The sequence below is a fragment of the Polistes dominula genome, unplaced genomic scaffold (genome assembly GCF_049000335.1).
Source record: "Polistes dominula isolate Pdom_NZ unplaced genomic scaffold, Pdom_raw_medaka contig_11, whole genome shotgun sequence".
In the NCBI taxonomy this organism is placed as follows: Eukaryota; Metazoa; Arthropoda; class Insecta; order Hymenoptera; family Vespidae; genus Polistes; species Polistes dominula.
Genome location: NW_028301154.1, coordinates 4,280,048 through 4,295,475, shown reverse-complemented (window position 1 = coordinate 4,295,475; position 15,428 = coordinate 4,280,048). Strand labels below are relative to the sequence as shown.

General features: G+C 29.5%; 1 protein-coding gene across 6 annotated transcripts; it reads left to right on the top strand.

Moving 5' to 3' along the window:
• The first annotated feature begins 158 nt into the window (after positions 1–158).
• Positions 159–11,170, top strand: LOC107070544 (RNA-binding protein 25). 6 transcript variants are annotated; one of them, XM_015328848.2, is made up of 12 exons: positions 159–310; positions 1,375–1,517; positions 2,488–2,842; positions 3,007–3,201; positions 3,284–3,399; positions 7,639–7,856; positions 8,463–9,081; positions 9,331–9,751; positions 10,029–10,247; positions 10,330–10,508; positions 10,641–10,787; positions 10,945–11,170. In XM_015328848.2, the coding sequence occupies exons 2-12, from the start codon at positions 1,410–1,412 to the stop codon at positions 11,035–11,037; spliced, it is 2,670 nt and encodes an 889-aa protein (XP_015184334.1). In that variant the 5' UTR covers positions 159–310; positions 1,375–1,409; the 3' UTR covers positions 11,038–11,170. The 6 variants fall into 6 exon arrangements, with proteins under 6 accessions (XP_015184334.1, XP_015184333.1, XP_089034632.1 ...); XM_015328847.2 differs by lacking the exon at positions 159–310 and adding an exon at positions 604–827; XM_089178506.1 differs by lacking the exon at positions 159–310 and adding an exon at positions 604–948 and having other exon boundaries at positions 2,518–2,842.
• Positions 11,171–15,428: the final 4,258 nt, after the last annotated feature.

The window sequence follows — 15,428 nt, the reverse complement described above, 5'->3', positions numbered from 1 at the left end:
GATGCCATCTGTAGGAATTAATTTACACTATATCAGACTATTATTAATTGATTTCTTCCTTGTTTTTCTTACATATTAATATAATAAAATGTCAAATAATATTATTAATAATATAAATAATTTATTATTATATTAATTAAATTATTTCTAATCGAATGAGAACATTTTTCGATATCATTCGAGAATAACCAATCAAAGTGAATCAAACGTAGAAAAATTTTCAACAACGTGCTTCTCGTTCTAGAAGAAAAATATTTTAATTAATAAATTTATTAACAATTATTTATTTATATTGACATGTTAAATAACAGTTAAGTAACCAAGTTTTACGTTATTTGTTAATAATTGATGAAGAAATTGTTAGAAAGTGATAGAAAGAAAGAGATATATGGGAATATTGATGGATACGAAAAATTTAGTGAACGGGTTTAAGCAGAAGTTATCTGTATAATCAATATTTATTATTAATTAATATTATTATCAATGAAATGATAGTGCATTTAGTATTTATCTATACAATTATTAATACCTGATAAACAAATAATAAAATTCCCTAAAAAATGTTATGTTAGCTATTCTGATTTTGAGACAACTTTTGGCAACTTTCACAATGCTAGAGGGAAGAATACACGAAGCTCTGTAATGGTGGAAGTGCAAAGACGTGAATAGTTGTTCAATTCGACTGTTGAAATTAAATTTACGCGACAATTTTTGATTCCTTCATTATTTGCTTTTTGTTGTATTGAAAATATTTCAAATAATACCATGACGCGAATTAGTGAGAAAAAATGATAATATATTATATTAACGTTAACGGGTTTCCTTGTGTAAGTAAGAATATTGTAGGAGTAATATATGTGTGTGTTTCCGCGCTTCGTCGTTACTTTAATGGTTAGGATCTGAAGGCATCCATTATTCTTCTTTGATCTGCCATCAAAAAAGCTATCGGTAGTGAATATATTAATTAGTTTCATTTAAAGTTTCTCATTTTCTTCTACGAGAACGTTTTAATCGAATTAATATTTCATTTTGACAATTCCTTCATTTTCCCTTTAATATACATTACATACAATTTTGATAATTAACTATATATAAGAGAACATGAAGGTATTTCATATGTCTTAACAAATTCTACATTATTTACAGGTATTTATTTATATATTGCTGATGCAAAACTATTGTCAAATCATTTTGTACACAGTTATGTATGTCTCTCTCTCTCTCTCTCTCTCTCTCTCTCTCTCTATCTCTTTGTGGTATGATAATTGTAGATATTTTTTTTGTCTGCATTTTGTCAAAGTTCACATTGCATTGTGCATACACTTAATATTCATTCTTAATTATATGTAATATTGTATGTTAATTATTTTGCAGCAAGAGCACTGCCATAATTTAAGTTAAAATACATTATGTCGTATCCTGGACAACCTCCCATGGGGATACCAGGCATGCCTCCTATGCCATATATGGTTGGTGCACCACCACCAATTATTGGCGGAGTAATGCCCATGGCCCATGTAAGTATTAACGTTTTATTTCTTTTCATTTATTTATATTATTTGTGCATGTTTGTTTTGTGTCAGTGTGTTAGTTTCAATATTTACGTATCATATTATCATAATATTTTACTTTTTCATGTTGTCATTACTAAAACATAATATTTCATAGCTTTCTGTATTATTCTATTTGACATATTGAATGTCAAGCTTTTTGTTCAGACCACAATGATTTTTCATCTGGAAAAGTAAACAAACAATGTCAACAATTGTTGATAATCAAAATGGTCTGAATGGAAAGTTTAAAAGGCTAATATCTATAAGAACTCTGGTGTGGTGTTTTTAATGTATTAATTATCTCTTTTGATATTTATATTATATTATTAATAACTAGAAATAATTCATTGTTACAATATATTATCGTTTTAATAATATCCTTTCTTTATAATCAAAAATGAATGTTATGAGCACAGTGACATTTGCATTCAATAAAAATAAATAATTAATATCTGATTGTGCATATGAAAAATATTGCATTTTCTGCAGCATATATATATATATATATATATTTATAAATATGGGTTAGATGTGAATAACAAAAGGTATATTTATTTTAGCATGCATATATTAAGATTAGATATCATTTTTACTTAATCATTAAATAAGAGCTTAGATTATTGATCTAGAATTACTAATTAGTTTGCTTATTTATATATGAATTGAATGAAAAAAAATTAATTAATTATCAAATTAATGAAATTTATCGTTAATAAAAAAAAAAAATGTCGTTTAATGCATGTGAATGTTTTTCCAATTAATTTTCATTTGCACGGGTTAAAAAAACAATGTAGGAACAATTTTTAGTACCCGGTGTTGAAGTGTACAGCAAGAGATAGAACGCAAACTAATGCACAATTAATGGGAGGGAACACTATGCAGTGCATGAGTAGAAATGTGCATTATTAAGAAAGCTACCATTTATAAAACATAGATGATTCCAACACCCGTATCTGCGATGCAGACCTCAGCACCAGCCGTACGTTATGCACGCAATCAAAACCGACATGATAACAATCGACGTCGTGAGAGGGAATCTGGACCACCAGTTACTGTCTTTATTGGAAATATAATGGACAGAGCACCCGACGTTATGATACGACAAATATTGGGCGCATGTGGCCATGTTCTTTCGTGGAAAAGGGTACAAGCTTTTGGATTTTGTGAATACGCTGGTCCTGATGCAGGTTTAAGAGCAGTAAGATTGTTACACGATATGACAATAGGCACAAAAAAGCTTGTCGTTAAAGTGGATGCTAAAGCTAAAGTTGTACTTGATCAATTTAAAGGTATTCATACGTATATTACATTATTATTATTATTATTATTATTATTATTATTATTATTATTATTATTATTATTATTATTATTATCATATTGTATAGCTAATAAACAATGTTTCATTCATATTTAACTGGTTAATTTTTATATTATTCAATATATGAATTTGTAGCTGAGAGACGGAAGAAACTTAGAGGAGGTCAATCCCCGTTACAAGATGAAACACCTACTGAAGGTACAGAAGGAGAGGAAGGCGAAGATTACATGGACGAAGGAATGAGAGTTGTAGATGCTGATGCATTAACGCGTATTAATCAAATAATTACGGAACATGCTACTGATTTAGAAATGGCACAAGTTGCCCCAGGTAGATTACATATACATATACATATATTTAAAATAATATAAATAATATCTGTGTTATTAATGTTTCGCTATATCGTTAATAGAGGAGCATCAAACTAAAATGGTCGCCAAGTCTTTAAATTTGGATGATGCAGAGATCGAAGAAAGTAAGAGAGACTTGATAACTCGTGAAATTGGAAAATTCCGGGAAGTTATGAAGGTAATTATTTTGATATATACAATACGACGACATTTTATATCTTGATTTTAATTCCTATTTCTTTGCTCCTGGTTTTGAATATATCAAATATGAAGGTGCTATGAAATACGGCATGTTGATTGGGGTACAGAATAACTGAGAGCATTTGAAAGCATATAATTTGTTACTTTTTATGCATAATTCTTATCTGTGAAGCTTTATCAATTTTTTTTAGTATTGTAAAGATTTTTATTTTATTTTATTTTTTTTTAATTTGTTTCTTTATATTTCTTCTTTTTTTTTTTTTTTTTTTTTTTTATCGTCACCGATAAGGATATATCTTTTTGGTATCAAATTATTTGGATTGATTTTTTTGTTTATAATCGTCAAGTTAAATGCATTTAAATGAATTCAAAAAGTTTCAACAATATCTTTAAATGCATTTATTTACAATTATATTCAAATTTCATTAATCCAATTTATTAATGAAAATAATCGGTAAAAATATTGAGAATTCCTTGAATGATTAATAATATAAAGAGTATCTTCTTTTGAATGTTATATTATTATTTTTTTTCTTTTTTTTTTTCTTTTTCTTTTTTAAAATTAATAACTGTATCGGACATCATTTCTTTTCACATATAAAAAAAAAATCTAAATCATATTTCTCGTTTAAATTCATTCAATATAATATAATTAACGACTTCTTCATGCATAGATCAGAACAATTGAACAATTTTAATGATTGATTTTGAATTCATTTTCAAATTGTAGGAAGTAAAAAAAAAAGAAAAAAAAAAGAAAAGAAAAGAAAAAAAAACATTTAAGAAAGAAAACTATGTAAAGAGAGATTCTGTATGCCCGATTATGTTTTTATTATTATATTTCATACTAGTTGACGATGAAATTAAGCTCACAGCATATGCATAAAATTTATATATATATACGTACATTAATTTATATGTAAAATGATATACGTATATACATATATAAATGCATTTGGATATACAAGACGGACAAATAATAAGTATTTAGAAATAAATAGTAGTTGTTAAGTATTTTGACGGTAAATGAAAATCCCCCGAAAAAAAGAAAAGAAAAAAAAAAAGAAAAAAAAGAAAAAAAAAGAAAAAAAAAGAAAAAATTAAATACATGCGCGTGTGTGCTATCCTTAGCTCTAAATAATTGGAGCCGTGACTCGTTCGTTATAATTATAATAACAGGCAGCGTGCGTCGCACACAGCAAACGCACACGCCTAGGAATGCTGTGTGTGGGGACGACCCTTTCATTCACTCATTGGCTCTGAAGGGAGTCAATCACAGCACAACCCTCGTATTTTCGCAGGCGGCTGCAGCCTCGTCGGTAAGTCAGAGTATATCCAACCAACCAAAACATGAAAAAAAAAAAATTAAAAAAAAAAAAAGAAAAAAAAATGAGTAATAAAATAATTCAGGCAGGAGAATATATTTGAACTCTCTCCTCGACACGCTGACATCACATTTTATTAACATGCGTCTTATTTCCATCGTGAAATATATATCATGTCGATGATTAATCGCAAATAGTTTTTAATACTATTTTCTAGTTTGTTGTTTTTTTTTTATTACATTTAGAATGTATGGAAAACAAAATTTGCACTTTAATATCATTTGCCTAAAATATATCATTTTATCACAATTTCTCAAACTCAAACTAAAACTAATATAGCATCATTCATACTGTGTAACGGGCATGCCTATAAATAGCTGAATGAATATTTTCTTTATTTTATTAAAAAGGAGTTTAAAGTTATGTTATAGAAATTTGCTATTGTTATTATAGTCAATTTTTGTAATTATTTTTATATACGTATATATATATTGATATACAAACTTAACATACATTCTAGATGATCTGAAATATTAAGGAATGGAGATGAGATCATTCAAGGAAAACTGATACATGGCAGTAGATCAATATTTTGAGATATTTTCTTCTTCTATTTAAATAAGATCAAGAAATAAATAAATAAATAAATAAATAAAGAAAGAAAGAAAGGGGAATTGTTAATATTGGAAATAAGCTTACGTGTCTATATTAACATGTAATTTACATCCCTTTTCTTTATATACTAGCAGAGTATAATAATAACAATACACACACAGGCTAATTATATAATATATCGGACAAGTAATAATTACCATTTATTAATGTGATTTAAGCAACAATTAATTAGACGCTGACAACTTAATGTCTCTTTAGATAGAACATTAATAGGAACGAGAGTTTTCGAACGATTTACACAATGAAATGATTTTATCATCACAATGACGACTGTTCAGTTGTTGTCTTTATTTTGTGTAAACAGCTTCTGTCAGCGTCTCGATCAGACATGTACGTAGTACCTAGGTGCGCGCTCCTCCATTCTCCGGTACCACCACACTGACTGACCAAGTCAACTTCACACCGTGAGTAAACTCCACAACCATGAGCAAACACAGCCATTCGGTTCTTGTAGTTTTGCTAGTCAACTGCCCGTCTGAATCCCTTTGGTCATTGATATATTTCGTATTTCAACAATCTATTTTCTCCTCACATGTGCATCTATTTTTATGCACTCAAACTTCCATTATAATTAATAGCTTACAATTAGTAGATTACTGTGTGGAGATTATTTGTATAACAATTTCTAACTTAATTGATTATTTTTTTACAACAACAATTCTATTCAAAGTAGATCTATTGAATTTCTTTTTTGTTTTTTTTTTTTTTAATTCTTATTTTGTACTACGTTTTTTTTTCTCGTTTGTTTGTTATTTGTTAAGCAATTAGATACTACATTAAATAGCTTCTATAATTTAATATATACGTATATATTTATATATATATATATATATATGAATAATTTACATTTGTATAACAATAGTAAGTAATATTAATATTAATGGTGTAATGGCTCTCCAAACAGTAATCTATCAGATGTTATTATCAGTACTAGTGTATGAAATTAAGGGTGAAGCATACTAATCTATTTCTAAGTCGATTTGTGGGTAACACGGAACGATAAGGGTGAGCAAACTATTGTGCATTTGATATCCAACAGTTTGCTGCATCAGCTGCCGCGTATAACCATAACCAGAGGAAAACAATGTTGACAGACGTGTGACAACATATTTCTTGGCAAATGCAAATGATGTTTTGATGGATACCCTTCTCTCTCTCCATGATGACTTCGCTTCTGATTGGTATAATATTTTCTAATAATTATTGAATTTGGACAAGAATTCTTATTATTCACCCCTTTCAACTATATTTTATTCCTATAAATAAATTAGTATTAGAGAATCTGTTTTCCAGGCACATTTGCAATGTTGTAAGTACATTGGGTGGCCTAACTACGATGCGTCTGTTAGTTTTTAAGATAATTAGGGTTAATAATTAGAATGTAAGGACAAAATTATATGCTTGTTCCAAAATTTGTACCTGCACTTAGGTAATTGATATGTAAACGAGATTACGTGTAAGATGCTGCTGAACGAGCATGCTCCAGTGGAGTGAGTATACATCATTGACACGAACAGTTTTATATAAAATAATGTTCAACAATGAATCATTGTCCAACTAGTAATCGTTTGTTATTACAAAAAAAAAAAAAAATGAAAATGAAAAAAAAAAGAAAAGAATTAAAAAAAATTCAATTTAACATATTATATATTTTCTAAATTTTTTAATATCCAAGCAGATGCATATACATATATATATATATATATATTATATATACATACAATAGCATCGTTCTGCTGGACAGTGAAATAATAAATAAATACTGATTTAAATGTGATATATATTTTTCGAAACGTATATTTTATTATATTCATTTTTTATTATATACATATTAATAATATAAACAAACAATTTAATCTTATTAGTTATTATGAAATATAAAAAACTTTCATTTACATGTTATATTTACTCTACACCTGATTGCGGCAATAGAACCGACTTCTCATCTACTACCCACACTTATATATAATTTTTTTTTTTCTCTTTATACGTCAAATATACGATTGCTAGTTTTTTTTTCTTCTTTTTTTTTTTTTCTTCTTTTTCAATTATCAAGTTATTATTAATATTACTTTTGTTGTTCTTATTATTATTATTGTTATTATTATTATTATTATTATTATTATTATTCATTATTATTATTATTATACATCAGCCCGATAATCTTGTATTAACACTATCCGATCTCATCTCTCTCGCATTCTTGTGTTTTATAGAAGCAGGAAGAGGAGAAGGCCCAAGTTAAAAGGAAAAAAGAGGCCGTAGAAAAGGAGGAACGAGAGAAACGTGAAAAAGAACGTAGAGATAGGAGAGACGACGATGGAGCTAACAAAGATGATCAGGAAGGTGAACCTGGTGGTAGTCCTATATCTCATAAAGGACGAAGTAGTAGTACAGGTAGCAGTAGAAGAGATAAACGTCGTTCTAAGTCGAGGTAAGAAAATATCTGAATCATCATCATTATCATCTTGATACATACAATGTACTTACGTACACTTCACATTTGAACATTTTAACTTTACTAAGTTTTTTTCATACTTATCTATCTGATTTAGTATTTTATTTCTAAGAAGTTTTGATCGTTAACACGTTCCGTGCCAAGTGTACCACCAGTGGTACACTTTAAACTTGTTCTTTAGGCCACGTGTACCACTGGTGGTACACTTACCATTTGACATATTCATTTAATGCGCTAAAAATATATGTTTATAACAAATTTAAAATATTCCTATTAAAATATTGATGCATTATACAAAATGCAGTATAGAACAAAGCACATAAGTTTGTTTAATTATTATATATTAACAATAATTAATAATTAAATGTAATGGTTGGTTTTGTTAAAGCAAAATTAAATGGCTTGAAAGACAAGTCAGGTAAAAAGGGCTTGGCACGAAACGTTAATTATAACGTATAATAATTTAGGGAATATTAAAAGCATTTTTATGAATTATAAGAAATAATATTTATAAACATTGTATATACGTGTTATATACAATTAAAGTATATCAAAATATTTTGTTCCTTTTTCTTTTTTTAGGTCAAAAGAACGTGAGAGGGATCGACAAAGAAACGAAAGGGATAGGGACAGAGATAGGGATCGTGAAAGAGATCGCGAAAGGGATCGTGAGAGGGATCGCGATCGTGAAAGAGAAAGAGAGAGAGAAAGGGAAAGAGATAGGGAAAGGGAGAGAGATAGGGAAAGAGAAAGAGAAAGGGAAAGGGAAGAGGCAAGAAAAACTGAAAGAGAAATAATGAGAGAAAGGGAGGAAGAGGAGGAAGCTAAGGAAAGGAAGAAAAATGAGAGGAGAGCTCGTGAAAAAGAGGCAGCTTATCAGGAACGTTTGAGAGCATGGGAGACACGGGAACGTCGTAAACAAAAGGAATACGAAAAGGAAAATGAGAAACGTCGGGGTAAAAGAGAAGCTAGAGAACGAGAGGCCAAACGATTAAAGGAATTCTTAGAGGATTATGACGATGATCGTGACGATGCCAAATATTACAAAGGTAAAGAATTGTCGCGACGTTTGGAGGAACGTGCTTTGGAAGCAGAAGCTGATTCTAAAGATCGGTGCGCCGAAAGACAGGAATTGCAACGACTTCGTGATAAACTTTATGCCGATGCTTCGCATCCTGATCCTGCTGCTGAATTCGAAAGGGTATTCTTTAATAGATTATTCCTATAACAAATTTTCTAAGATTTAATTAACTCGTTAAATAACATACGGCTTTAGATTTTTGTCTCTATGTTACATCAGTCAACCTACATTTTAATGTCTTTCTGGTAAATAGGATCACCGTAGTCTAAATTAAATGTTCAACAAAAGAGTTTAGCCACATTTAACGTGTTAATTAAAAACTATTATTTATTACAAGAACATTTAATTATTTCCAAATATTTATGTTAGCTTAAAGCGGAAAGAGAGGAGCAATATAAACCTAAACCAGTGATAACAATAATTGACGAGGAGGATGAGAAGGTTGTGAAAAAAGAGAAGGAAGTAATGCCGCCCATTGAAACCGAGCCAATCGAAAGCGACAGCGACGATGGTGTCCAATTCGATGATGCTTCTCAACCAGAAATACCTTCTAGAACTCCACCTCGTCATCATCATCATCATCGTCGACATCATCGCCATCATCAAAATCATCATCGTGACGGAGAAGAGAACGAAGAAATTATTGTTGAACCTGATCAAGAGAGTCAAAAAGATATTAGGGCATCACCCATGCATCAATCGGTTGGAACACCTGCTCAATCAATTCCACCATCGTTGGATGAGGACTCGCGTATGTCCCTTGTCAGTGAGCCGGAAAAAACAAGCGGCAGTAGGTTTTATAATGTGGCAGAGGCTGTTTATTGTTAATTCAAATGTTTCTTTTTCTTGTATATTTTCTATATTTATTTGATCAGTATTTTATTTGAAAGAATTTGTTGAGCTGGGTAGGGTATGGTTGCATCGGTACTGATACTGATGTTTTATTAATAATACTGATTTTATAAATAGCAGCTATATATTTCTTTTAATATTTTACGTGGATATAATGAATTATTAAGAATCACGTAGTTTTTGCTAATATCTAATCCTTTATTTTGATTATTCAGGTAATTTTGTTCCTTTCGCTATGGGAAGTGGTGGCACTCGAGGAGAACATAATGTTGGTAATAAAACACCAGCCAGTCCTAGTGCAACAGTCATTACAAATACTCAACAGACTAATCAAACTAGGAAAAGAGGTCGCATAGATGTGAAGGATGTTTTTAATAACGACGATGACGACGATGGTACTAATAATGCGAAGAAACGGAAATTAGTTCCTTTAGGTAAACACGTGATAATATAATTGAATCAATTAATTATTTGTAATATAATTAATTAATTATATTATGTATTTTCTGTACATAGATTATGGCGATGAGAAAAAGAAAAAGGTAAATGAGGAAACTACTCCAAAGCCTGGTAAAGAAGAAAGTACAAAGAGCCAAGAAGAAAAACGAAAACACATTAAATCTCTTATCGATAAAATTCCTACTGATAAAAATGCCCTATTTGGATATCAACTTGATTGGACGGTTATAGACAATGTTAGTATTAAACAATTTATTATTAATTAAACATATAACATATATGCACATGGAATATGTAATAAATTAAATTAATAATTATATATATATATATATATATATATATATATATATATATATGTATATTTTCAGACATTAATGGAAAAAAGAATAAGACCGTGGATTAATAAAAAAATCATTGAATACATTGGAGAACCGGAACCCACGTTGGTTGATTTTATATGCAGCAAAGTTATGGCTGGTAGTTCTCCGCAAGGTATACTCGACGACGTACAAATGGTATGTATTTAATCTTCTCTTTTTTTTTGTTTTATTTCTATAAATATTTGACTTTTTATATGAACGAACAAATTAATTTTTATCATAGAACTATCCTATCAGAATATTTTCTTTTCTTCTTCTTGACTTCTGTATTTTCTTTTTTTTTACTTTACAGGTATTAGACGAAGAAGCAGAAGTGTTTGTAGTTAAAATGTGGAGGTTATTAATTTACGAAGTGGAAGCAAAAAAGATGGGTTTAGTTAAATAAATGTGTAACATCTACAACGTTAATCGATTTACAATTTATACTATACATAAATAAGAAAAGAAAAAGAGACAAAGAAAGAAAGAAAGAAAGAAAGAAAGAAGGAAAGAAAGAAAGAAAGAAAGAAAAAAACAAAACAAAACATGAGAACTATAATTACAATATAATCCGTAGGCCGCGAATCCTATCAATGCACTTTTATAAGAAAATACATAATTTTATGTAGGATAAATATCCCTACACCTCCCTTACCCTGTTACCCTCTATCCCTTCTCCCTTGCCCTCTCTATTCACATTAGACAAGACGAAAATAACGACAAGTTGCTTAATTAAAATAGATGATCTACGTGTGTAGCAGTTAATAATGTTAAATATAACTTGTAATTACGATTTGTAAACTTTTGAGTTCTCTTCAAGTTTGTTTCGTTGATATATCAAATGTAAAAAAGAATTATTATTATTATTATTATTATTATTATTATTATTATTATTGAATATCAGTAAAAAAAAAAGGTAAGTATTATACATTCGTGGTTGAAATTAAATTAAATAACTATATTTAACAATTTTTGTAGCCATTTTTGTAGTTATAATACAAAACAATACAAAACAAAACAAAAAATATATATACAAACATGGTGCTCGAAATTTTTCCGTCTAAACGATGTTAGTACATTGTATGTATTGGAAAAAAAAAACAATGTTATAGAAAAATAGATTTATTCAAAAGTTATGATAAAAATTGTAAATCACTTGATTTCTTGTTCAGAATGCAAGTTTGACATCATCGTAAGATGTAAAGAACAACAGATGTTTTATTTAATTGCGAATGATCATTCAAAAACATTGAACGATGTTCTTTCTTATGCCACAAAATCTGCATTTGATAATTTCTTACAACACAGCACGTGTATTTTTGATTTAAAAATACTTCCGGAATTTCAATCGGTAATAGTAATTAAAAAAAAAAAAAAAAAAAAAAAAACTTAAAGAGAGAAATCTAAGATATCAATTTGGTATTCTCTATAAATCACTTTAAAATAATAAACATTATAGAAAAGTGTAAAAAAAAAAGGTAAACGTAATTTGATTGGACATTTAAAGACAATTTCATTGCTGAGTAAATTTAAATATTTATCATTTAAATCATAAGAGTTTGGAATTAAATTTTTAATTATTTATGTTTAGAGAATATATGTTTTTCTTATTTTCTAACAAAGAATACCGCTGATATCGTTTGGTCGGAAAAATCTCAGTCTCCTTGTATATCTTATATATAAATTTCTAAATAAATATATATATATATATATATATACATATAAATATATATATATAAAATGAAATTAATATCGTATGATACCGCGTATAATATGTTAAATATAATATGTGTCTAATACGGATTTCAAAATTCAATTTAAATGAGTAGAAGAAAATTGTACACCAACTATTATATTATAATATCATAATAGTAATATTTAAATACGTAGGAATTCATTATTGAGAAAATATATTTAAAAGATCATTATGTGAAATTTCCATATTAACACATACGAATCGCAAGAAGAATATATCGTTCCTTTTAATTAATTAATTAATTAATTAATTTTAAAAAAGAATTAAAAAAGAAAGGAGAAGAAGAAGAAGATCAGTAATTTAAGTACTAGTATGTTAATGTAAATATAAAGAACAGAAAAAAGATTAAAAAAAAAAAGAAAAAAGAAAAAAAAAAGAAACAAATGACTTGAAATAAAAATCATTTTTACATAAATATAACGAGTACAAATTTCTTGCAATATATTTTCTTTTATATTTTAATATCTTTTTTTCTTATTTATATACTCATCTTCAAATCACAATAAGAGAGAAATAAAAATAGGGAGAGGATCAACGATTTGATGGTATCCTTATTTTTCGTTTCTTGTACATTTATCATTGTTCAGCGTTCAACCCCTAAACGAGAGAAGGGTAGCAGAGCTATTCGAGGGGTTAACGAGTGGGTAATAAAACTAGAAAGAAAGAAATAAAAGAAAGAGAAAGAAACAAACTACTATACAACAAACATAAGATATATATATATATATATATATATATATATATATGCTAGTAGTAGTGTAATGTATTATTGTAAATAACGTTTCGAACATAGGCGCAAAATGTAGAAAAGGATGCATAAATAATAATATATTCTAGAGTGAGAAGTAGACGAGGATAATAGAAAAGCTTATAGAGAAGTTTGAAATAAAAAGAAAAAAAGAAAAAAAGAAAAGAAAGAAAAGAAAGGAAGGAAGGAAGGAAGGAAGAGAAGGGTAGTGATCTTGGGGGTGGTACGCAATCGCACGGTTACAAAGAATCCATAAAAGATGGTTGGGGAGGCGTTTTTCCTGTAGTACCGAAAAGTAGGAGACACTTTGGGTAAGTCTCTACACTCTCTCTTTCTTTTACTTTCTTTTTTTTTCTTTTTTTCTACAAGCGAACACAATAACGCCCTGCTATTACCGGAGAGCTTGTATTAAGTCCTCGAAAAAAAAAGCTTTTATGCACTTAACAACAAATAATACAAGAAGTACCGGTAACGCTTGAAAATATATAGACGAAGGCGACCACATGAGCACACCAGAACACACTATAACTGTGTAGTTAACATTTCTCTCTCTCTCTCTCTCTCTCTTTTTATGTTCTTTCTGAAAAAGAATTTTTTGCGACCACCAACAGTAACAGCAGGCAGGCAGGCAGGTAGGTAGGTAGGTACGTACATTGCTCGGCCGAGCACACCGTCTGATAATTTCTAGGGATTCTTGAAAGACCAACCGACGAGTGAAACGACGACAGTTTTCGACGCCATCAGCGACGACTATTGAAAGAGAGAGAGAGAGAGAAAGAGAGATAAAGAATGAAAGGTACAAAAAAAAAAAAAGAAATGGGAATGAGTGGTACAAGTCACAACCCCTTAAAACGTGCAACTTTCTTCCAGCCTTGTCTACTACTACTACAACTACTACTACTGCTATTATTGAAGTACGGGGGTTGTTCACTTGGGGTTGTTCGTTGTGGGACGACGAACTTTTCGAAGATAAAGTAATATTATTTCTACTCGAGTTAACGAGCGCGAGTAGTCGATCTAGACACGACGAGTCTCCTCCTCTTACCTTGGTATCGAAGACTTAACTGGAAAGATAGATAGATAGATAGATAGATAGATAGATAGATAGAGAGCAGAGAAGAGAGGCATTTCGCGTTTTGCATTTTACAGGTGAAACGTGCTCGAGATGTCGATCAGCGAGAAAGGAATATACTCTTCGAAGAGGGGGAGGAATGAGGATGAAGGAGGAAGATTCAAGGAATCGTCGCACGTACATTGAGAAAGGAGATGAAACGGTAACGAGTACGGTCCACGGTAACTAAATATTCTCACACAAGAGCCTCTTCTCCAAAGGTCGACAGAGTTACTATGAAAGAAAGAGAAAGAAAGTGAATACAAAAGGAAGGGGGTAGAAGGTAGGAGGTGATTGGGTGGGATGGTAGATAGTGCTGTTTTATAAGAATACGATACAACACCCATCACGCAATTTATTCTACGAGCCTAACGAGAATTATCGAATCTTTGAAAAAGAGAAAGAAAGAGAAAGAAAAAGATCCTTTTACTAAGTACGCTTACTGAAAATCGCACTTCACGCGACATTTGCTACCAAGTACTCTTAGACCCTTTTTCTCTTTCCTTCTCGTCCTTCCCCATCCTTCCCTTTCTATTCCTTGTACTTTATCCCCCCCCCTCCTTTCTTTCTTTTTTATTCTTTTCTTCTTTGCTATCGCCGAGTTTGATCTTTGAATGCGAATGAGAGTCCTTTCTTCTTCCTTCTTTTTCTTTTTTTATCCTTTATATTATTGTTCAAGACGTTTTGTGTGTTCCTCGTAAATCTAATCTTTCCCATTGATGTCTAATTTATATTAGACACGAATAGAGAAGAACGGATCGTGTTTTTAAATAGAAACAGTTGTAAAATGAAGATAAAACATTTTATTATTTTAAAGTGATTATTATACCATTTAATACTTGTCTTATTAGTACTTACTCAAAAATGATTCATTTTGTAAAAATGAAATATACCAATTGTTATTACACTGATAAGAAGTCAAAAACAATAATAGCAATTATAATTATTCAATAAAGTTTATTCAAAGTATGTAAAATGTATTATTATTTTATTTTATTCTAAAAAACGAACAGAACTTTTTGTTAAATCTAATAATATTAAGGTGAAACAAAATGATTCGTGTGATTTTTTAATTTAATGTTTCATTTGCATATAAAGTCATTTTTATTGACTGCAAACAAAAAAATTACACTATTTTAACTTATTCGAGGCCATGATTTTTTTCGAACACGGTTCTTAGGA